At 50.8% G+C, this 24468-nt stretch overlaps 1 protein-coding gene across 3 annotated transcripts; it reads right to left on the reverse strand.

Moving 5' to 3' along the window:
- Positions 1 to 645: 645 nt before the first annotated feature.
- On the reverse strand, positions 646 to 24332 carry CYB5RL (cytochrome b5 reductase like). Of its 3 annotated transcripts, none has more exons than XM_055403611.2 (7): positions 24293 to 24332; positions 18847 to 19084; positions 17778 to 17926; positions 14315 to 14402; positions 10524 to 10628; positions 6650 to 6853; positions 646 to 2719 (listed from the first exon to the last, which is right to left on the reverse strand). In XM_055403611.2, exons 2-7 carry the CDS (start codon positions 19039 to 19041, stop codon positions 2516 to 2518), a joined length of 945 nt encoding a protein of 314 aa, XP_055259586.2. In that variant the 5' UTR covers positions 19042 to 19084; positions 24293 to 24332; the 3' UTR covers positions 646 to 2515. The 3 variants fall into 3 exon arrangements, with proteins under 3 accessions (XP_055259586.2, XP_055259587.2, XP_088691443.1); XM_055403612.2 differs by having other exon boundaries at positions 24297 to 24324; XM_088835317.1 differs by lacking the exon at positions 10524 to 10628.
- Between the last annotated feature and the right edge of the window lie 136 nt (positions 24333 to 24468).

Raw genomic sequence — 24468 nt, forward strand, 5'->3', positions numbered from 1 at the left:
AGTGCTTGCTTCGGCAGCACATATACTGAAAAAAAAAAAAAGAACTGCTCCAGACCCCTCACTCCTTAGGTGGGGACCCCTGACCATCCGTAACAATGGTAAGAGGCCTCCACACTCGGCAGGGTCGTGTGTCTTAGCCTCCCCCAGGCTAGCCTAGAGCCAGCCATTCTCCCGGCGCTCCGTACCTCCCATTTTAGCGTACTCATCCCTTTTAGAATTACAGCTTTAATTCGTGTCTTCCCTTGTCATACTGTAAGCTCCATGATGGAGCTTCCCAGAACTGCCTTGTTCACCATTCTCCCCTCAGCGCCTCAAACAGTCTGGCTCCCAAGGCCCTCCAGGAGTATTTGTGAATAGGACATACAACTGAGGGAGAGGAAAAGGTGGACGAAGATGCCCCGACTGAGAGATCCTGAGAAAGGAAAAGCGCCTCGCTCGAGCCACAGGAGAGGCGGAATGAGGTCACAGTTCCTGTCTGGGACTTCGGCTGCTCAGAGAAGGGCCTTCTTACCCTAGGCTGAAAAGAGGCTTTGCAACAGACCAGGATTCCCTGAAGCTCAGTCCATGGAAGGCTGGTCTCAAAATGTTCTCTAGTTTCAAAAGCCTGGGAAACCCTGGTTAAAACGAAAAATCTTTCACCACCACTGGACTTTTCAGAACCTTTATTATGCTCACATGCTTACATGCACATAATTGCTGGCAAAGGCCACAGGCTGTATTCCCCACATCTATTTGACCATGGAATGCTGTCTGTGAAACTTGGTTTGAAACCTTTGGCACCATCCCCCAATGGCCTGTCCTTATTTATTGAACATGGCACAGCACGGAGTTTTGTTGCAACTTTTTGGGTAGTGCAGGAAAACCCTATTTCACAAATGAAAATGACTCCAAGCCCCAAGATATAAATGGGATAAAAACAGAACTGCTCTGGTTGGAGGGGGTCCTGGGGATCCCACCCAGCTGCCATTCCTTCATGGCTGCCATGCCAGGAACTATGCTATCCTACAGAGTCCAGTCTAAAAAAACCACTGGTACAGAATCTGTGGACTGGGCTGACATTACAAATCGCTTCTGATGCTGGCCCCGCTGTGAACTTTTATATTACGCAGATCGTGTGGCCTCCCTGGGCCCTGGTTTCTGCATTGATACAATGAGTCTGGTAGATGGGATACTTTCTGGAGTCCCGAGCTTTAACCTCTGATATGGTGAGGACTGGGCTTCCCATGTGGTGCTAGTGGTAAAGAATTCGCCTGCCAATGTAGGTGGCACGGGTGGGTTCGAGCCCTGGGTCGGGAAGATCCCCTGGAGGAGGGTATGGCAACCCATTCTACTATTCTTGCCCACAGAATTCCATGGATAGAGGAGCCTGGCGGGCAAAGAGTCAGACACGACTGAAGTGACTTAGCATGCACGCACGCATGTGATGAAGACTGTGATTTTGACTGCAAAATTCTAACTCTACAATTTTATGGTCCTTTGATTCTGAGATTCCGTGGCTTAATATTCCAATTCTGGGACTGCCTGTGGCCAGCTGGAGCTGGTGCAGCAGACAGGAGCACAGGCTGCAAAAAAGCAGAATCCATTAACTGCAGTGTGCTGCTCAGGAGCACGGGTTCCCTGGGGAGGGCATGCCCCGTGCAGGACGGAGCGGGTGGAGGGGAGGGGAGGGGTGAGTGGATCGGAAACAGCAGCAGCTCAACAGGCAGAGAAGGGAGAGGGACCCAGGTCTCCCGACTCCTGCTCTATCTTTAGATCTCCATAGCAACCGTCACCAGGCTGCGAGCTGCAGGCGCGGGCTGAGCTGGCTGCCTGCAGGAGGGAGGGGCATTAGCTTCCTTCCATACCTCTTTTGCCAGGGAAAGGACTCTGGGCTGGGCTCTTGAGCCAGGAAAGGGAGACTGAGAAGGAAGCCCTTTGCAGCAGGAAAGGCCTGGGGCCAAAAGAAAGATAGTCTAGGGCCCACCTCACTCTGAGATGTGGTCAGGTCAAAGGAGCCTCTGCCTTCATTGTGTCAGGCTCACAGCACTAGAGGCCCAGAGAGCAAGTTCTTCCTCCAGCCTCCCCTGCGGTCATTCCCGAAACAGTCAGTGAGCACCTCATCTGAGCTGGCCCTCCTCTGAGCTGGCCCTGAGGCCACAAGAGATACACAGACTCCAGGGAAAGCAGGCTTTGGCTGAGGAATCAGGAAAGCTCCTCCCAGTCCTCCTCCTGCCAATTCCTACTCAGCCGGGACCTGGCTCCTTCCAGGAAGTCCTCCCTGACTGCCCACTGTATACTTTCCTGTTCAGGACTCCTACAGCCCCATCCTCTCTCCACCCAGCAGGATGCCTGTCGGAGCGTCAGTGACCTTGTGGGATGGATGAGAAATGGAGGTCTGCAGAGGCAAAGACATTCGTCCCAGGTCACCTGGAGCACGAGCAGCGGTCTCCCATTCATGTCTTCGGATTCTAGTCTGGGCTCCTTCCTGCTTCCCAGTGCCAGGCCCCAGGCCTGAGCTTTAGACACCAGCCCAGGCCTAGAAGAGGAAGTAGGAGTCCTCGGCCAGGCCTGCATGCAGCAAGTACCCAGCCACGTCCTTGGTAAACTCGGCTGATCCACAGACCAGGGCGAATGGCTTTCTCCGACAGGAGCCGACCAGCTCTTCAAGCAGGTCCCGGTCCAGGCGGCCAAAGCGGGTCCTGTCCCGGTAACTCCAGGGAAGCTGCTCCAGGGAGTTCTCCTGGGAGGATGAGAGACAGTGGGGGTGACTCCTGGGCGTCCTTAGAGTTCACACAGTCAGCTCCTCTCTGCCAGATGAGGAACCTGAGCCAGAGGGGATGAGGGGAACCGAGCTTCACCCAGCCCCGCCACAGGCCAGGGCCTTCCTTCCACGGGGACTCAGGTCACCCTCACAGAAGCCCGTGGGCCAGCAGGCACAGGTGAGGCACAGGGAGGAGAAGGGATGTCCCTGGGACACACGATGAGGTTGGGCAGCAGTGGGGCCAGAACACGGGTCCCCTTATTTCCACTGCCTCCCAGGGGCTGCTGTCCCTGACACTCTGGGGGGAATGTTTTCTCACCATGACTGTGGGTCTCCCAGCATCTTTCCAAGGTTATTGATCACCATCACTCTCAGAACATAACTTTCGTGCATTTACGTTTTCAATTCACTTGTTGAGTTAACCAGTGCCTACTGAGTGGCCTCGATGGCCATGAGTTTGAGCAAGCTCTGGGAGTCGGTGATGGACAGGGAAGCCCGGTGTGCCACAGCCCCTGGGATCGCAAAGAGTCGGACACGACTGAGCAACTCAACTTGCTGACTGACTGAGTGGGCTGTGCCTGGCCCTGTGCTAGGCAATGGGGACAGGACTGCTGCTCTAAGCAGACAGGGCTCCTGGCCTCATCTGGCTGTGTATCAGCGATCCCAGGCTGCCGTAACCAAGAGAGGGGTTTATTTCTCTCACATGGGAAGGCTAGAGGTAGTATTCCGGGGGTGAATGAGGCCCCAGGCTCCTTCTCGTTCTGCTCCTGTAGCCTTAGCTTGTGGCTTTCATCCCCAAGGTTACAAAAGAAAATCTCCACTACCAGCTGACTTGGACAAATTTCTTTTAAGTAAACACTTTCTTGAAGTATAACATATGTATACATATGTCATATATTGTGTGTGCATTGACAGTTTGGAGAATTTTGACAAAGAGAAGAAGCCACGTAACCAGCATCCAAAACAAATAAAACCCCAGCAGAATAGGGCTGTCTCCTCTGCAGATGCTATTGAGGTGATCTTCTCATTCCTAGAGCCAAGCTGCGAGACAGGATGGAGAGAGGGGTGTTGGGTTGGAATGCAAGCTTTGCCACCAATTTCTGGTGAGTGACCATGACCTCTCTGAGCTACTGTGATGAGTGATGGGCGCAGGGTGACTGAGAAACCCTGAAAGAGGCTCCATGAGAGCAGGCCTAGAATCCCAGGCGCACTCAGAGCCCATCAGACCCCGAGGGCCTCTGAGGATAGTGCTGTGCTGCTCACAGCGGATGCTCTCTGATGATCCGCATCTTCTTGTGTGCCCTTTGTGCTCTGAACTGTCCAACGGGCCCCCTCGAGGGCAGGAACCAGCAGGGCCCACTGGCCTTGCCCCTCCTTCCCACAGCCCAATCCCCGCTTCCTCCCTGACCAGTTCATTCAGTGCGGCTCACTCTGACTGTACACCAAGAGATGCATGGGGTCGGGTTGCTGCTCAGGTCGGGAGGGGACCCTCAACAATGAGGATGCAGTGGGGTGGGTGAAGGAGAGCCTGGGCCGTGACAGCAGAAACATCTACACCAGCCTGGAGGCTCAGGGAAGCTCCCAGGATGGAATTACACCTCTGCAGAGAGATGTGAGGGGTGAGTGGGTGTTAGCTTAAGAAGTGGGAAAAAGTGCTCCTGGCAGGCGGAACAGCACGAGCAAAGCCACAAAAGCATGGAGCACTTGCGACCACAGGCAGACCAGTGACACCAAATGTAACATGCAGTGGATGGAGGGGGCCAGGATGTGAGGCTGCAGAGGGCTGGCACATAGTCCTGAGAGTTGTGGGGAGCCAGGGAAGGGCAGGAAGCAGGGCGGTGATGTGGTCAGAGCTGCCCTTCCAGCAACAGGATGAAGGACAGATAGGCAAGAAGTGGCCTGAACAGGGAGCCCCTTGACGATGCTGTCGCTATGGCCCAGGCAGCAACTAGAGTGGAAGGAGCACGGACAGGCAGGAGGTGCCTCTCACTCCATCCTCCTCCACCTGCCCTTGCTATTGACAGCCAGCCCACTCGCCTGCCCAACCCCAGGCACCGGCACCATCAAAACCCTGACCCAAGGTAGAAGGTCCCCTCTCCCCTCAAGCCCAGGCCCAAATGCCATCTGCTCTGTGAAGCCGTCTCTGCTTGCTGCCAGCACCCTGAACACACTCCACAGCACCGATTCCTGTGCTGTTTTATATCAGCAAGCAATAAAACCATGGCCTCTCCACCAACTTGCTGTTACCTTGGGCAAGATTCTTAACCTCTCCTTGCCTCAGTCTCCACATTCATTAAAAGGCCATGATGGCAGTACAAGTCTCCAGAGATTTTGGTGGGGACTATAAGAGTTAATCAGAGAAGGCAATGGCACCCCACTCCAGTACTCTTGCCTGGAAAATCCCGTGGATGGAGGAGCCTGGTGGGCTGCAGTCCATGGGGTCGCGAAGAGTCAGACACGACTGAGCGCCTTCACTTTTACTTTTCTCATTCATGCATTGGAGAAGGAAATGGCAACCCACTCCAGTGTTCTTGCCTGGAGAATCCCAGGGACAGGGGAGCCTGGTGGGCTTCCGTCTATGGGGTTGCACAGAGTCGGACACGACTGAAGTGACTTAGCAGCAGCAGCATATGAGTTAATACACATACCGTGCTTAGAACAGTGCCAGGCACAGAGAAATTGCTCAGTGAAGGGAAGCCCTTGTCAGCCATCTCTGTGGCTGCCTCCGCATATATAGGTGAGTACCTGGAGGCCAGGAAGAGGGCATCTTCATTTTTAAGCAGGACTGGCCCTTCCCTCACCCCTCTCCCCTTGGCTGTCCACTAGCCCTTTGCTTCATCTCTGACCTTGGGCATTGCTATCACTGCTCACGTTCACCAAGCATGGACATCCTGGGTGATCAGGCCACTGAGCATTCCTCCTGATAGACAGGCCTGTGGACTCTGGCTCCTGGGGACCTCAGGATCTCTGGTTTCCTGACAGTCTCCCACCCACAATGTCAAGGATCACAGAAGTCTTTAGGGACACTCTCAAGCTGCCTCCAGAGGTAACTGATGAGAAGGGCGCTCCAAAGTACTGGGCAACGAGGCTGACCCTGAGCAAGAGAATGGAGGGGACACACCAGCAGGGGACCCCAACCCAGGGTGTGCGGGAAAGAGACATGAAGCTACAGACTAGGGGAAGGCACATGAACAAAGACAGCTGAAGGCCTAGCTTGAGGTAAGGGGCAAGACAGCCCCCCACCCCCCATGCCGTGGCCCTGAGGGGAGGGCCCGGAGGGGTGACTTGAATGAACGGAGGGATAGGGAACCAAAGGGAAGAGGGCTCAGGAAGCAAAGCCATTTCTAGCTAGAGTGGCTGGGGCTTGCACGGAAAAGGGATGTGGAAAAGACCCTAACAAATGCCATGAACTCGGATCCAGTTTACTCCACCAGCTGTTGACAGGGTGAGTGCCTCCTCTGTGCCTGGCACTGGGTGGAGCACTGAGAGACTGGTAACCTAGAACTATGTCCCTGCCCCAATCAGCTAAGACAGCCAGAGGACGTCTGTGCCTGGGCCACTGCTTCAGTCACCAGGCCCCTTGCCCACACAACGGAGGACGCCGGAGGGTGGATGGCAGGCAGCAAAGCATGCTGGGTGAGAGCTGGTGCTCTGGGAGCAGACAGCCTTGGGCTCAGATCCTGGCTTCACCCTATCTGGCAGCAAGACGCAAGCTGGTGCCTCCACCTCTGAGCATCAGCTTCCTCATCTGTGTGACGAACATGACAACACAGGCACACGCTGTGGGCTCCACCAGTGGCCAAAATGATTATTATGGCACGGGTGAGAGAACCCACAGTAGGCCCTCAGGAGGGGTGCAAGGGGACAGGAGAGTCTCCATCAGGGATGAAAGTCACCCCCTGGGCTCACCTGGCTGAGGACAAAGAAGGTGCGGACATTCCAGAAACGGGCCTGCTCCTGGAGGCAGGTTTTCAGGTAGATGCCCTCAAAGGTCTTGAAGCAGCCGACCAGGGTGACAAAGGTCTCGTCCTCTGCGTTGTCTGTGATGCTCTGGAGGATGGGCACCATGGGAGCCAGGCCAGTGCCAGCAGCCAACATGAGGAGCTCCCCGTACTGGGGAACAAGATAGTACATGACAGGGGTGGGTTGGGAAGGGGTCTTACCCCACCTACCAACTATGAGGCCTTTTCCTGGGCTTGCTTGAACTGGACTGGACTGTTCTTCCTGGGTGTCCTACCCATCTGAGTTCCCCTCTCTACCCGACCAGGGAACCCTCCGTGCCTGTGAAAGCTACAGCTTGTGAGGCCTATGGAACAGAAATCATGGAATCTGGAGGTTGCAAGGAAAAGTAGTGGTGCAGCCATCCTACAAATGGCTGGCTGCCTTCTAAAGCATCCCCATTCTGCTGGGGACTCTGCTTACATACTTCTGCTGACAGGCAACCCACTAGATCAAACCAGCCAGTCTTAAAGGAAATCAACTCTGAATACTCATTGGAAGGACTGATGCTGAAGCTCTAATCCTTCGGCCACCTGATGTGTTGAGCGGACTCATTGGAAAAGACCCTGATGCTGGGAAAGATTGAAGGCAGAAGGAGAAGAGGGTGACAAAGGATGAGATGGTTGGATGGCATCATTGATTCAATGGGCATGAATTTCAGCAAACTCTGAGAGATGGTGAGGCTCAGGGAAGCCTGGCTGCAGTCCATGGGGTCGCAAAAAGTCAGACACAACTTGGCGACTGAACAACAAGCCCACTGCTTCCCAAGAAGTCTGCTGTGTTACAAGCTGACTCCCCTTGCCAGGGAGGGTATCTCATCTCAGTGACCTGAAACCTGCTCCAACCAAAGCTTTGCCCACCACCCCTATCCCGGCCCTGCCCTCTGGGCTGCTTCCTCTGCCCCAGGGCCACCTTGCAGAAATCTAAGGACCCTGGCTTGGACCCTGAGCCTGCATTTCTCTAGACTAAATGAGATACGATACCACAGTGCTGGTCCAGGGAGCCAGGCAATAAAAGTGAGCTCCCAAGAGGCCCCTGTTCCATCAACTCCCCCTCTCCAAACGTGTTTCCTGGCTCTAGGTGTCCTTAAGATTGGTGCTGTGCAGGTTAGTGCCTGACCCGCACAGTGAGGTATCCACCTCTATCCTTTGTAGGTCTCTGTGAGTGCAGTCCGAGTTTACACTAGCTTTAGTGACAGCCACCGCACACCATACTACTGCATGGAATGCTTCTTGGACTACCAGGAGCCATGCAGATCTCGGGGTAAACCCTCAGCCCCATGATCTGGGCAAGTTCTTTCACTTCTCAGAGCCTTGGTTTCTTCACTGGTTTAAAAAAAAAAAATAGACCTCTGCAGAAAAGCACTTATCTCAGAACCACCATGAGGTTTAAAGAGATGACAAGCGCCTGGTACAGAGCCTGGGACCTAATGCAGTTAGATTCCTGCCCCTCACTGAGCCCTATGGCTGGCCCGTCACCCTGTCCTGAGCTCTGATTCTCCCAGCCTCCAGTCACAGGGTCTGTCCTCTATCACCTCTTCCTTCCATCACGGCTTGGGCTCTCCTCTGGGGAGCCTCCCTGAGCCACAGGCAGGTGTTCCCACAGCCATCTGCACACCTCTTCACCTTGTGTCATTGTCATCAATCTGTGTGCCTGTCTCCCCATCAGACTGGGAGCATCTGGAGGACAGGGCTCATCTGACCCATCTCCGGGCCTCCAGGGTCCAGCACTGGCCTGGCCCTGGGTGAACCCCTATGAATGTCTGTGGAACAGATGCAAGACAGATGCTAACATGCCAGTCTCAGGGCTGACGTGAGCCACCTGCCACGAAGCTGGCTGTAGGGTGGCAAGCCGGGCCTGCACCCTGGCACCCTCACAGGGGCAGAGCGGAGTCTCAGCCACAGTGTCAGTGGCCAGACGTTGGTGTGTGAGATGCCACATCTTTTCCTTCACAGCTGGGCCCTGTGCCCTCCCAGATAGCAAGTGTGGGGCTTTCTCATGGGGTCTGTGGATGCCAAGGTTGTGGGAAGATGGCCTGCAGGTATTCTTTATTTCTTCTTTTAGCTTCTTTACATCTGCAGATTTTGTGGGGTAATGAACAGATACTACATTTGTAATAAGGAGAATACCAGTAAAAGCTATTTTTAAGTTACACAAAAAGAATGGACACATAGACACAGCAAACAAACTTGTGGGGACTCCCCCAGGGGTCCAGTGGTTTAGAGTCTGCACTTCAAATGCAGGGGCACAAATTTGATCCCTGGTGGGGGAACTGGGATCCGCATGCCGTGCAGCATGGCCAAAAAAGAAAACAAACTTATGGTTACCAAGGAGGAAAAGAGACGAGGGATGAATTAGGAGTTTGGAATTATCATATACACACTGCCATATATAAACTAGATAACCAAAAGCGACCTACTATATAGAACAGGAAACTATACTTAATATTTTGTAATAACCCTATAAGGGAAAAGAATCTGAAAAAGAATGTATATGTGTGTGTGTGTATGTGTAACTGAATCACTCTGCTGTAGACCTGAAGCTATCACAACATTGTAAATCAATTATACTTCAATTAAAAATAAAAGAATAGAGAGGAAGAATGATTCATTCTTTTCCATTTGTTTTGCTTTGCTTTCCTCATTATAAAGGTAATAGGTACTCATTGTGGGTGATTTGGAAAATATAATGAATAAAATAAAAATCACCCATAATCTCGCCACCCAGAGCTGCTAACAGCTTATTGTTTTTTTTTTAAAAAAAACTTTTTCTATATAATCTAACTTAAGTTTCCTAGCTTGCTGTGTATTCAGTATGTCACTTAGTATTGGTCACTTGACTTTATAGCATAAGCATCAACATCATTTATAAACTTCATTTTAAAATCCAGGATAGTAGTCTATCAAGTATCTGTAACACAATGTACTTAATTGCTCTGTTGTTGGATGTTCAGCTGTCTCCAATTTCTTGCTATTATAAATAAGCTGTAATGAACATGTGCAAGAGGCAACATTCGGATTCTTTCCACAGGACAGACTTCAGAAGTGGAAGCACTGGGTCAAGGATGTGAAGATTCCTAAGACTCCCACTGGTGGTTTAGTTGCTTCGTTGTGTCCAACTCTTTGCAACCCCATGGACTGTAGCCCACCAGGCTCCTTTGTCCATGGGATTTCCCAGGCAGGAATACTGGAGTGGTTTGCCATTTCCTTAAAGGAATTTTCCCAATCCAAGGATCGAACCCAGGTCTCCTGCACTGCAGGTGGTCTCTTGTATTGCAGGCAGATTCTTTGCAAACTAAGACACAAGGAAGTCCCAAGCACATACTGTCAAATTATTTTCTTAAATGCACCAAATGTTGAGAAACTACTGTTTTTTCCTACGAATGTCAGGGGAGGACTTGAACACGCCATGAAGATGAAGGGAAGAACCCTTGGCCTGGGAGGCAGGGGACTTCCAAGCAGCAAGTCACAAGGTGTACTTAGGGAGTGGTCTCCATAGTCTTGTAAATGGCCTGTGAAACTGGAAAGAGATCTGAGAGTCAGCTGGCACAAGGGCCCTACATGCCGAACTTAGTCTGAATTTTTCCAAGCAATGTCAGGCATGGATGGTTCTGGGACACAGGCAGTTTTGTTTCTTACATCTCCTACCATGTCCAACCCCAAGTATATTAGGTCTGGGCTCAAGAAGAATGGCACAATGAGATTCTATGGCCTGAAACATGAGAACCGCAATCCTGGAGGCTAAGCTGGGAGGGGTCTCCTGAGGACGCAGCGTGGGGACTGACCTGGTTTGGTTTATAGAAGAAGCCTCCAAAGGGTCCTCTCCAGAAAGCTGTATCTCCTGCTTTCCAGGACTTGACATACCGGGACATCAGCCCAGTCTGGTAGCACTGGAAGCAAACAAAGGGAGACCTCATTGGGGTGGGCATGCACTGCCAGTACAAACCACGTCAGCCTCCAGCTCAGTACTTTACACGTGTTGTCTCATTTAATCCTTCTAATCATCCACGAAGTTAGTACTGTCAGCCCCTGTTTTCAGATGAGGCCCAGAACCTTACACAGAAGGCAAATGGTAAGATCAGGATGAGAATCTGTATGACTATCGGCCTTAACTACAGAGGCCTCAAACCAAATAACCAGGGGCCACACAGGTAACATAACTGAGTAAAGAATCGGGTAACAGACAATTAATGGCACCTAACAGTCCCAGCGTCAGGCAGACAAGAGTGAGTGGTAACTAAGGTATACTGGTGAGTGGACACTCTTTCTAAAGGAAGAAGCCACTTTGCAAATTCCAGTACAGTCCACAGGGCCAGTGATGCCAGGTCTTCTGACTTTCTAAGAGGGGCAGGAAATCCATATTTTTAAGAAAAATTTTCCATTTTTGAAATGTTAGCAATTAATTCAAAATTTTAAAACACTATACAGGCCAAAACCAAATATATTTGTAGGCCAGAGGCAGTCTGTGGGCCACTCATTTGCAGTCTTTGCATGTCCCTACCCTGTCTCCTGGCTGGATGAAAAAAATGAAGGTTGTGGAGGGGATTCCTCCATGGGAGAAGGGCAGCATGCACTTGCTGGGTGCCCACCTACTCTGTGCCAGGCACTATGCTGGGGCTGCAGGGAAGACAGCTGGACCTTAAGCTCCAAGAAAGCAGCCAATGCCTGAATCATGGAAAGGACTAAACATCTGAATGAACAAATCAGTAACCCAGATCAGGCCCTCCTAAGCTTAAGGATCTCACAGTCTAAGAGGGACCTAAGTCTCAGACATACACAAGGTAGAGACTACCTAACGCCTGAGGAGGTGTAGTCACTTCCAGGGGAGTGGGACTGAGGAGAGCTTCCTGGAGAAGGAAGCAGTGGGGCTGGACCTTGAAGACTGGGTAGGATCAGACTCACTGGAGATGGGAGCAGAAGGGCACAGAGAATTCTGGGCATCAGGTGTGGTATGCTCAGGGGTAGGATAGCCCAGGTCATGTTCTAGGAACAGCACGTGGACACGATAGAGTAGGGGTCGGAGGGAACACTGGGAGAGAGGGCTGGAAGAGCGTTTGGAGAAATTATAACCAGGCCTGATGGAGAGACTGGGCTTTGGTCACCAGACTTGCTTTTAAGCACTCACAGCCACTTCTGGTACCATCGCTGCCTTCCTTGGGCACCAAATGCATAAAGCAAAGAACGTCCTTGGCTGACCTGGAAGAGGTCTGGGGAGGAGGTTACAGTTTTTCTAACTTGCTGAAAGATACATTTCAGTCTACCCCGTGTTTTGTGGCCCGGTCCTGGGGAGGCACAGCCCCAGGGGTGGCCTTAGAAGCCCTATGGCACAGAGAGAACTCAAGGAGAAAGGAAGGATTTTTCTGTGCTTCTGGCACTCACACAGAGCCTGGCACAGGGTAAACCCTCAAAACACATTTGTTAAACAGAACTGACACTGGGCTTGTTCTTCCATCTGGGATCATATTACCCAAGGGGCCTTGGGACAATATCATCTCTCTGAGCTTTAGTTTCTTCATCTGCAAAGTGGGGAGAATATGATCTACTCTGCAGGGTGGTTACAAGGTTGAGATGAGGTAATTAACGAGCTAGACGCAGTACCTGGAGCCCAGAAGGTACCTGAGAAATGGGAGTTCCCCCTTCCTGTCTACAAGGGAGCATAAACTTTAGAAAACCCGCCTGCCTTCCCAATTTGCCAAGACATTTCCCGTTCTTCCCAGCCAGCGGCTTAGGGATAATTAAGTATCTCTCTGAAGAGAGGCTTTCCGGTAAACGAAGAAGAAAATCAGCCTTGCAGCTGGGAGTGATCCAGCTGCCCCAAAGTACTGTCTCTAGGCTTATCCTTTCAATAGAAACACACCCAGACAAGCAGCTTGGGGAAGTGGGCCATTTGGAGAGGATTTGTGGAATCTCCCAGACAAACAGTTGCGTGGAGAAGGGATCCCATCCAAGCTTATGTTCGAGGGAATAAATACTCAAGCTCTGAAGGCAGGCGGGGAAGGCGGGAGCCATAGATGGTGCTGGGGACTTGGAATCAGGAGGCCAGGGCTTACCAACCACTTGTACTTCTTACTACCTGGGGAGCCTCAGACTCTCCTGGGGTCTCAGTTTACTTGTCAATGAAAGGGGGGTAATTTCTGTCCTACAAGGGAGACAAAGGATGTGAACACCTATCTTTAGGATTCTGTTTGGGAAAAGATCTAGAGCTATGTATTAGGCTGACTCATGTGAAACTGCTGGTTCCGTAAGTAAAAAATGTTAGTGTGTCAGCAATTTCATGTAGTTCAACCCAATTATTTTTGCATGTAATTCGAACTTCATGATTTCTTACACATTTATCGCCTACTCCTTGGGTCTCTGGGGCATTTTGCATCCAGCCCACTCTGTTCATCTCATCTCTACCAACTTCCCAGCCCACCTTGGCTGCCCCCACAAGCACGTCTCCTTCCACCACTCAGGCTGAGTATAGTTCCCACCAGACCCTGCTCTATGTCACCTCTCCCTGCCTTTGGTTACCCAGCCCTGGAACACCACCTCTAATCTGTATTCCTTCTTCAAGGCCCAACTCAAATGCTCCAGCCCCTGCCAACTCCTTCCATAAGGTCATTTCAGTTAGCTTGGTCCCCAGGGTACTCCATGTCCCATCTTTTGCCTGTGCACCCCCTCTGTTCCAAGACGGATGACTGGAAGTTCCCCAAATCATGCCCCCTTGGCTGCTGTATATACGCACTGCTCAGCACTCAGAGCTTCCTTCCCACTGCTGAGCTTAACACAGAGCTCACACACACAGCTTCCTCGAGGAAGCCCAGCCCACTTTCCCTGCAGCCCCAGGTGCCCTGAGCTGGGCTGGGGCCTCCTGCATCTACCACCTTGCAGTGTCCCAATCTGGCCCCATCTGAAGGTGGGCACTGGGTCTGACTCCCCCGGAGGCCTGTGCCCAGCATATAGAAGGTGCCCGTGGCTTGGTTCCCCTTCCCCTGGCTCAGGGCTCACGCTTCCATCAGTAGTAAGAAGGTGAGGAGGAAGAGTTTTACTCTTCTCAGTCCAAGCCTTTTATTCATAAAATCTATCGGCAACATGCCCTCTGTTGGTGATGCTGCTGCTGCTGCTAAGTCACTTCAGTCGTGTCCGACTCTGTGTGACCCCATAGACGGAAGCCCACCAGGCTCCCCCGTCCCTGGGATTCTCCAGGCAAGAACACTGGAGTGGGTTGCCATTTCCTTCTCCAATGTGTGAAAGTGGAAAGTGAAAAGTGAAAGTGAAGTCGCTCAGTCGTGTCCAACCCTTAGCGACCCCACGGACTGCAGCCTACCAGGCTCCTCCATCCATGGGATTTCTAGGCAACAGTACTGGAGTGGCTTGCCATTGCCTTCTCCGGTTGGTGATGCAGCAGCCCGTTTTCCCTAGGAAGGGAGATGAGAAAAGGCCACCCCCATTGTCCCTGCTCTTCCCTCCAGCCAGCCTCCTCCCATGCGAATCCTGGCTTTTCCCACGTCAAAGGGAAGTGCCCAACCCCAACCAAGTGGGCAAATGGAGGTCCAGTCCTTGGCTCGTAGAGCAACCATGTGAGTTGACTTACCTTGATTAAAACTTCAAAGTATCCTTCTGCATTGGCAGGGCTGATGGGCGTATAGGCTCTCTGGATTTCTAAGTCATCTACTGTCCCTCTGGGAAAGAGATGCACTTGATCAGGCAGTCAGCCAGTCATTCAACAAATCCTTAGAGTGCCTAACCTGTGCCAGGCGGGTGAAAGTGAAGCTGGGGCCCCAGTCATCCCAGTGTTCCTCCCCGAGGGGCAGGCAAGGTGGAGCAGAAGACAAGAGTACTGGGCTCCCCCACGACTGCATGCTGGCTGTGAGACCCGGGGCCGGTCATTTAAACCTTCAGTTGCTCCTTCTGTAAAATGGGGACAATCACCCATGCCCCTGCTATGTGGTTCCACTGGGATTACAGATGAAAAGGTGCTTCAAAAAGCACACTGATGATGTGAGCTGTCTTAGGACATCACTGAGGTTTTTCCTGACCTCTCCCCGACCATAGCATGATCAAGATAAAAACAGCTTTGTTTAACAAGTGTTTGCGGCTGCTGCTAAGTCGCTTCAGTCGTGTCCGACTCTGTGTGATCCCATAGACGGAAGCCCACCAGGCTCCCCCGTCCCTGGGATTCTCCAGGCAAGAACACTGGAGTGGGTTGCCATTTCCTTCTCCAATGCATGAAAGGGAAAAGTGAAAGTGAAGTCACCCAGTCGTATCCGACCCTTAGCGACCCCATGGACTGCAGCCTACCAGGCTCCTCCATCCATGGGAGTTTCCAGGCAAGAGTTCTGGAGTGGGTTGCCATTTCCTTCTCCAAACAAGTGTTTAACATTTAGCAAATACTACCATATGCCAGGAGCATTGGAATTAGAAAGGATCCTCAAAGGTGCCCTCATCCAAAGCTTGACCTGATGCATGAATCCACTCCAGTATTATCAACAAGGGGGCCAGAAGGATAATCATGCAGACATGTTGCATTAAGCGCCTATGATGCACCGAGTATATTACAGGCAATACCTTGTTTATTGCAAACAATAACCAAAATCAGGAAACCAAGGCTTAGAGAAGGGATGTCACCTGCCTGAGGTCACACAGCTAGAATCAACTGCAGCTCTGTCTGCCTCAGAGCCAGGTTCCTTACCACTACTCCTCAGAGCTTCCCTGGAGCACCCAAGCACCCCTTTCTTGAACGCTACTATGTACAAAATTTTCTATTCCAAGGTGTGCAAAGATTAAAAAGGCTCATCCTAATGTATCAAAAGTTGTGCAGAAACATTCAATAAATGCTTACAGAACAAGGAAATAACAAACAGAACATATGGCATGGCTCGGATGCAAAGGGCACCGTGACATTTGCTATGACAGAGGTAAGTCACAGGCATTCTCATCTGGGGAACCTCAGAAGGCCTCCCTGAGCTGGGTATTAAAGGATGAGCCAGCCACTAACACGTGAAAACGGGTACAGGAAGTAAAGGGAAGAACCTAGGCAAAGGCTTCTGCTGTACTGTGCTTAGTCACTCAGGCGTATCCAACTCTTTGCCACCCCATGGACTATAGCCTGCCAGGCTCCTCTGTCCATGGGGATTCTCCAGGCAAGAATATGAGAGTGGGTAGCCATGCCCTCCTCCAAGGGAAAAAGCCTAGAGGTAGTTTAATGTAGGGCCAGCCAGGAACTGGTGAGAGGGGCAAGCATGGGGGTGGGCAGCAGAGAAGAACTTGGTGGGCAAGGAAGCTGGGGCTGTGGGTTGGCGTGTTGCTGGGGAGGTGCTGTCGAGCACCAGAAGGGGTCTGAATGAGGAGGGACGTGGGTGTCCTGAGAGTGACAGAGACAGTGGAGAGGGACCAGACCAGAAGCAGGCAGTTCTGGGCATCTTGACTTATGGATGGAGGGCTTCTTGGGCTCTGACCTGTCCCGTGGCTCCTAAAGGAACAGTGACCAATAAGGACCAGCCCGCCAGGCCACAGGCCAGAATGAGCTGGATACAAACACCATGGGTCAGTGTGAGGCAAGTGACCAGGGTGTGATGAGTAATAAGCTCTCCTGGCTTCTGTCCTGGCTACACCTTCTGTCTCCGTTGCTGGCTCTACCTCCTCTTGCCAACACTGTAATGATGGAGTTGCAGGGTTCAGTCCTAACTCCTTCCTTCTTTCCATGTCCCACATGCTCCCAAATGCCATCCAGGTACAACGATATGCCTGGATGCTTCCCAGATCCACGCCTGCAGCTCAGATCTCTCTGCTGAGCATCAGGCCTAGAGAGCCGACTGCCTGCTAGAGGCCTCCACCTGGAGGTCCCAAAGGGTCTTGTCCCTCGGTAGGGGGAGGTGGGGACTGAGGTGGGAGGAGAGAACAAAATTAAGCTGGAAGAAGGAAGTGCAGAGGAGTGAAGGTGTAATTCAGGAGGCGGGCTGTCTGGGCTTGAATCCTTATCAGCTGTGTGATACTGGGCAAGTCTCTTATTTTCAATGTCAGTTTCCTTTCTATCAACTGGTGCTAATTGTATGAGGTTAACGCCACAAGCTCTGGAGCCACACTGTTTGCTTTCAAACCCTAGCTCACCAATTGTGCGATCTTGGGGAAATTATTAAACATCTCTGACTTCAGTTTCCTCTCGTATGATAATGGTGCCTACCACACAGGATTTTGTGAACAATAAATAAGCTCATACGTATGAGCATAAACTGTACTAAAAAAGTGTTTGGTGTTATTATTTATCATGAAGATACATTATCTAGGTCAATTCCAAGAGCCCTCTAAGTCATGTATCACAGTGTTTACTCTGAAGATGACAAATGGAGGCTTTAGGAAGGTTAAGCAAGTTGCCCTAGACCACACTGCTAACAAATGGCAGAGCAGGGCTGCAGAGCCTGGGTCCTCCCACCACCTGAGTGTACCGTAGGATGGGGTCCTCCCACTGCCTGAGTGTACCATAGGATGAGGTCCTCCCATCACCTGAGTGTACCATAGGATGGGGTCCTCCCACCACCTGAGTGTACCGTAGGATGGGGTCCTCCCACCACCTGAGTGTACCGTAGGATGGGGTCCTCCCACCACCTGAGTGTACCGTAGGATGGGGTCCTCCCACCACCTGAGTGTACCGTAGGATGGGGTCCTCCCACCACCTGAGTGTACCGTAGGATGGGGTCCTCCCACCACCTGAGTGTACCGTAGGATGGGGTCCTCCCACCACCTGAGTGTACCGTAGGATGGGGTCCTCCCACCACCTGAGTGTACCGTAGGATGGGGTCCTCCCACCACCTGAGTGTACCGTAGGATGGGGTCCTCCCACCACCTGAGTGTACCGTAGGATGGGGTCCTCCCACCACCTGAGTGTACCGTAGGATGGGGTCCTCCCACCACCTGAGTGTACCGTAGGATGGGGTCCTCCCACCACCTGAGTGTACCGTAGGATGGGGTCCTCCCACCACCTGAGTGTACCGTAGGATGGGGTCTTCCCACCACCTGAGTGTACCGTAGGATTAAGTGCTCCCACCACCTGAGCGTACCGTAGGATGAGGTGCTGGCCAGGCCGCAAGCCGAGCTGGCTGTTCCCGGGTAGTGCAAACCGGACAAGGTAGGTGTCCTTGGTGAGCCTGTCCACAGCACTGATGAGGAAGGCCAGGAAGGTCTCTGGGCTCAGCTTGGAAGGGCAGCTCTGCAACAGGAAAAGATTCGCCAGCTAGAATCTGGGACTCAAGAGACAGTCAAGCCTCCATGAGCATCCTCCCTACAAGGGGAGGCTATTGTGGTAGACAAGTTTTCTGTATAATAGTGCAGTCCCACCTTTCTTCCCTTTCAGGCTCTAAGAACGCCAGAGCACTTTACATCAAGGTCACCCTGCTCTGAAGCTTTGCACGGTTCCTCTCAGCCCCAGGATAAAGCACCAGGTCCTTAGTTGGACACTCTAGTGCCTGTGGATGGGTCCTGGGTCTCATTTTATCTTCCAAGCGCCCAGTGTCAGACCTTTCTCTGTTCCCCACAAGAACACCTTGTGGATTCCAACCTGTAAGTCTTTATTTACTCAAGCTGTGTCCTCCATCCAGAACACTCATTTCCAATGTACGGCAAACCCAGCTATCCTTGAAACCTGCTAAAATCCAGTATGCAGATTTAGAAACTGATGGGACCTTAAAGATGACTGACTCCAGTACCCTTATTTTACATGTGGGGAAACTGAGGCCCAAGTGGCAGTGACTTATTTGTACAAAGTCATCACCATGAGCAGGGGCTCACATTCATGTCTTCTCAATCTCAGCCCATGGCCCTCAATATTCCATCCACCCCCAGACCTCTTCCAGGAAGTCTTCTCTGACTGCCCCAACTCACAGATCCTGTTCTCCTGAAAATGCACCCACCCAATTCACTCCTGGGACCTTCCCTCACTATACCACCCCATCCTCCACACACCAGCTCAAGGCCAGGCTTTGAACCTGGGTCAGTCTGCTGCATTAGGCCCGCTCTTTTCTCTCTGCTGCAGAGTCAGAGGACGCTCCCTTGAGCAGGTACACCATACAGGGCTGAGGTCAGGTAGATGCCGACGCCTGGCCCTCATGTCTGAGGAGCACCCCCCCTTACCTGTGTCTCTTCCCTACTCAGCAGGCTCCTGTTCTTGCTGGCTCGGGCAGCCTCCCACCTTGCCAGGTCTCGCTGGTAGAGGTCGAACACGCAGGGCGAGCAGCCACTGCCGCAGCACTGCGAGGGCAAAGGCTCTACCGGTCGAAGCTGCAGCCAGGCTTCCTCTTCGTCACCTTCTTCCTCATAGTCCATCATCAGTGGGGCCCAGAGCAGGCCCAGGTCCTGCTCCCTTGCCAGCCTGGAGGAGGGAACACATGTGGTTACACTCTGGGCACTTCTATTCGACTGGTTCTCCCTGAGGCTGGCAGGTGCCAAGCTCTGTGTGAGCACAAGGATGAATCAGTCCTGAGGTCTGCTGTCTGCGGGGAGGGAGGCAGACAGGCACACTAATCAGAACAGGCAACCATGCTTTCTTGACCTCTTCCCATGCTCTGAGTGCTGGATCAAGATTACAAAGAAAATTTCACAACATTGTTCATCAACTATACTCCAATATAAAAGAAAAAGTTAAGAAAAGATTACATAGAAGATTTCATTGAACTTTTAAAATATTTCAAATGATGAAGTAAAACATTTATGTACAATTTAATAATTGTTATAAAAGAGCCATTTTGTACTCAAGTAAAAAGAACCTTGCTGGCATCCCAGAAGTCATGCATTTGTGTCCTTTCTGATCACACCTCAGCCCCCCATAACCACCATCGGTTCCCTTGCTTTTCTATACTTGTGCCACCTTTGATTGTAATTCTATCCACAATTTATCAGATTTGCTTAGTTTTTACCTTTATATGAACAGTTTCCCATGTGACTCAGTGGTAAAGAATCTGCCTGCCAAGCAGGAGACTCAGGTTGAATCCCTGCACCGAGAAGAAAAAGAAATGGCAACCCACTCCAGTATTCTTGCCTGGAGAATCCCAGGGACAGAGGAGCCTGGTGGGATACAGTCCACAGGGTCACAAAAAAGTCGGTCATGACTTAGCGACTAAACAATAACAACAGTATTATGTGAATGTATTCTTCTGTGCCTAGTTTCCTTCACTCTATAAGTCATCTACCAAATTGCTGCATTTTATTTAATCTTTACAAGGCCAGTCCTGGAGGTGCCATTTTATGGATGGGCAAATTGGAGTCTGAAGAGGTTTAATAACTTACCCAGGGTCACATGCATGCATGCTAAGTCGCTCCAGTCATGTCCAACTCTTTGTAACCCTATGGACTGCAGTCTGCCAGGCTCCTCTGTCCATGGGATTCTCCAGGCAAGAATACTGGAGTGGGTTGCCGTGCCCTCCTCCAGGGGATCATCCTGACCCAGGGATCGAAGCTGCATCTCTTGCGCCCTCTGCATTGGCAGGCAGGTTCTTTACCACTAGCGCCACCTGGGAAGCCCCACCCAGGTCACAAAGTTCCATAAATGATGGCACTGGGACTTGAACTCTGCTCTGTCTGGTCTCAGAACATACTGTTCTTCAATAACAGGAAAACAGGAGAAGGAGGTCATGATGGTCCAGGTGAGAGTTGATCTGGACCAGGACAACTTCAGAGAAGATGAGAGAAGAGGGGACAATTGGAGAAATCCTGAAGCAGGAATTAACAAAACACCGAGACTGCCAGAAGTGAGCTGAGCAGGTGAGGGGGAGAGAGGGCTGAAGGGACGTCCAGGTGTGTGGCTTGCATCCTTGGGTGGACAGTGGGTCCACAAGGAGTTGAGTTTTAGAGGAAAGAGGAAGGGAAGGAAATGGTGAGTTCAGTGAGAGGCACACTGAATGCCTGTGGGGCATCCAAGGGCAAAATCTAGGTCCATTTGGATTAAGCAGGTCTAGGAACCTGACTCTAGAGATGGAGCTCTGGGTAATGGACAACAAGGAAGGGATGGGCTGGTAGAGAGCAGGCTGGAGCCTCTGCGAAGGCCCGCCTGGCTTCCTGCGGCACTCAGAACACTTGGTCCAGCCCTGGTCATGGTAGGTGCTCAAAGAATGCTCTTCCAGTGACTGAATCTCCACCCTATAGCATTTCACACTGTTCAGAAATCACAAGTTTACATGTCTTTCTCTTCTGAGATTGTGAACTGCTTGAGGGCAGAGACCAGCTTTTTATTCATTTTATGAAGCTGCACAGTGTATATTTTAAAATATGCATGTTATATGAAAGGAAGAAAGGAAGGAAAGGACCCTGGTTTCAGGGCCGTTAGATAAATATTGAAAGACAGACCAGGGAGGAAAATTTAAATGGTTATGATTTATTTTGAGATGTTTCTATGAGGGCAGTTTGGGATTTGTCAAGGTTTTCTGTATTTGTGTGTGGAACTCTACAGTTCATATAGAAATAGAGCTGTCATCTCACTTGCAAGGAAACTATTCATTTAAAATCCCACAGACAAATCAAAGTAAAGTGGGGGTCTTCTCTCCCTCTTGTCTGAGAACAGAACTTAGGGGAAATCTGATGTCACAGAACATTACTTAAAGTGCAATTACGACTAAAAGCTCCACATTTTGCTATCCTCCCATTCATTCGACACTTACTGGGCAGGGGCTGCTGAATGAGGTGCTGGGACACAGAGATGAGTGACACTTGTCTATGTCCTGGAAGAGCTCCTGGCCCGGAGGAGTCAGACACTAAACAGATAATAACTGGGGAAAGAATAGAGGTCACTTACTGGGCCAGTCTGTCCCAAGCACTTTGCACAGTCTCACTCTGCTCCCAACAGCCATAGGTAAGAAGGCTATGCCTTCTTTATTTCACAATGGAGAAAACTGTGGCCGGGAAGCCAGAAGTGGCAAGGTGAGTGCATATACCTGGTCTCTTAAGACTCCAGGATACTCTTTCTCGCTAGATTCCATACCTCTGTAGGGCAGAGGAGACTGTCTTCATCTCCAATTCCCAGTGGGCTGGGCTGGCACACCCACCTTGAAAAACTGCCATTGAATTTTATGGGCCCCCTGGAGCCTCACAAGGGCAGTAGCTTCATGGGTGCATAAAATGCTAGAATCAAGGTGTGGGCCAAGTCTGTGGAAAAGCGAGGAGCAAACCACTAAGCCTGCCAGAGGACATGGAAATCCTGTTTCTTGGTTACCAATCACTTCCCAGGAGTCCTAACTTTTACAATCTTTCCCACGTTTTCCGCTTCCCACATCCATTTACACTGGAGTTTTCTAGAGGTCCAAACGATGTGCTTCCAGTCTCCCCCAACACTATCCATCAGCACACCTGTCACCAACTCTGACCACACCTGTCCCCGGCTTCGCAACCTTCAACAGCTCCCCCCTGCCTACTACATACAATCCAACGTTCTTGCCTGGTGCCCAACATTCTTCCTGGTCAGAACTTGCCCAAATTCTCTTACCACTTACTATCATTGATTTTAGAAGGACAGTTCCCATGTATGCCACAAATCTCTCTCTTGTAAAGGAAAGGTTTCTAGAGGAAAGAAAACCTTCTCCTACTGCTGGTTCAATGATTTCAGGAAGGTTCAGCAGGCTAAGACCCTCTTGAGGGCAAGTGTGGCGTCTTATTCTTTCTGCATTCTACCATCAAGCACAAGCCTGGCATACGGAAGGCTCAGGCAAGTGGTGAGTGCTCAGTTTACAAACAAGGTCTGGGAGCCAGGCATAGCGCTCAGTGCTGGGATACAGCAGAGGTTAATAAAACATGGGCTCTACCTTCACAGAGCTTCCAGACGAGAATGGTGCCACATCAGTTCAACCCCCCGTTACGTACCAGGTTTGTATCAAAAGTGAATGAGATCTGGTTTTCTCTATTTGCTGATTTCTTACTCCCAAGAGGTTTGGGAGAAATAAAGTGAGCTAAGTTAACAGAAGGAGCTCTATTAACTGTAAACTGCTGTACAGTATGAGATTTATTTATCCATCTTTGCCTTAAATTTACTTTCTGGATTTTACTAATCCCACTTTCCCTGCTATTTTGGAAGTGATTAGAGAAGTTGGCTGTGTCAGTTATGAATTTTAAAGATCAGTTTCACATCTCCTCTCAGCCTCCACGTTTTGAGTCTAAGAAGCCAGGCCTTGACACATGTTGCTTCTGCCTGGATGACTCTCCACGCCCTCAGACCCTGCTTCAAGGTCACCTCTTCTCAGAGCCACCCCCTGTACCACCCCCTTCTCATTTTCTAGCATAGCTGGCTTGGACCAGTTTCCTGGAAGTCAATTTTTCCTCAGACTGGGGTGGGGAAGGGGATGGTTTCAAGATGATTTGAGCCCATTAGATTTATTGTGCCCTTTATTTCTATTTTGTGGCAATCAGGATATTCCTCCTTTACTTTAGGGTTACGGTTTATGTTCCTATGAGAATCTAATGCCATCTGCTGAACTGACATTAAGCAAAGCTCAGGCAGTGATGCAAGTTGATGGGAAATGACTATCCTGGGGGTTGAGGACCCCTGCTTTAGCAGGTACCCTATTTGCTTATTTATTACATTAGTATGTATTGATTCATTAAATGTATATTTACTATGTGCCCAGCATTGATCTAGAGGCAGACTTCACAATAATGAAGAAACAAAAACTCTTGCATTCTGGAGCTCCTTGCAGTCATGGAGCTTATATTCCAGTGGGAATGTCATTAAGATCAAAATGAAAAATAGGCTATGTTCAGTGTTAAATACTAAAGAGGAAAACAACTGGGGGAAAGGGATATTAAGTGTGTGTGTTGCAATTGCTATTTGGTTTACTTGCTTTCTGTCTGTATCTCCCACTTAAACTGCAAGCTCTACATCGCACATCCGTTTTATTGACCAGTGTAAATCAGCTACTCAACAGTGCCTGACACACAGTAAGCATTTGATAAATACCTACTGAGCAAGGAGCAAGGTATCCCTCTGCCGCTCTGGCCCCGCTCCTAGGAGGCGAATAGGGACACTCTGAGGAAAGAGGAGGAAATGAACTCATTTTGGGCGCTGGGGAGGAGGCATGCAGTGTGCGAGGTCAGAGCGGCCTCAGCGTGGTGCAAGGGCACGCTCAGGCTCCACGTCAGAAGTGGTGGAGTGGAAAGGAAACTTACGGGATATTCACCACGTTCTGTGCGCTGCACGATTGAGCTAGTTTGGGCATTTCCATCCCTATTTTGAGGCTTCCAAGTTGGCGGAGTGGTAAAGAATCCCCCTGCCAATGCAGGAGACAGAAGAGGTGTGGGCTCGATCCCTCGGTCAGGAAGATCCCCAGGCGGAGGGAATGCCAACCCACTGCAGGATTTTTGCCTGGAAAACTACATGGACAGAGGAACCTGGCCAGCTACGGTCCATGGGGTCGCAAAGAGTTAGATTCGACTGACCACACAGACACATCCCTATTTTTATACCGAGTGACTTTAAGGCTCAGAAGGAGGTACTCTGCCCAAACTCCAATTGCTCTTAAGAAATCAAGGCTGTCGTGAGTTCAGGTTTTAAGTCCCGAAGCTCTCCTAGTTGGTTACAGCTCTCACCACAACCACTCACCTACCCTCCTGCGCTTCCCCTCAGGTAAAGATCTTGCCGGTTTCCCTCCCCCCGGGGGTGTGGGCAGGGTTCCACCTGTGAAAAAGTGTGGACGGCCTGCGGGGTGGGGCAAGGCAAGAGTTACCTGGCGGTGATTGGTTAAAGGATCTGACACTCGTAAAACGAGCCTTGTCGGT

This window comes from Moschus berezovskii, chromosome 4 (genome assembly GCF_049115385.1).
Source record: "Moschus berezovskii isolate FMDL1 chromosome 4, NW_MosBer_1.0, whole genome shotgun sequence".
Taxonomy (NCBI): Eukaryota; Metazoa; Chordata; class Mammalia; order Artiodactyla; family Moschidae; genus Moschus; species Moschus berezovskii.

Coding starts and splice junctions, on each gene's coding strand:
- CYB5RL (XM_055403611.2), bottom strand. CDS start 19,041: ATGATGGACTATGAGGAAGAAGGTGACGAAGAGGAAGCCTGGCTGCAG. Junction 17,927..18,846: donor TGAGTAGGGAAGAGACACAG/GTAAGGGGGGGT, acceptor TTCCTGTTGCAG/AGCTGCCCTTCCAAGCTGAG. Junction 6,854..10,523: donor TCTTCTATAAACCAAACCAG/GTCAGTCCCCAC, acceptor CTTGTTCCCCAG/TACGGGGAGCTCCTCATGTT.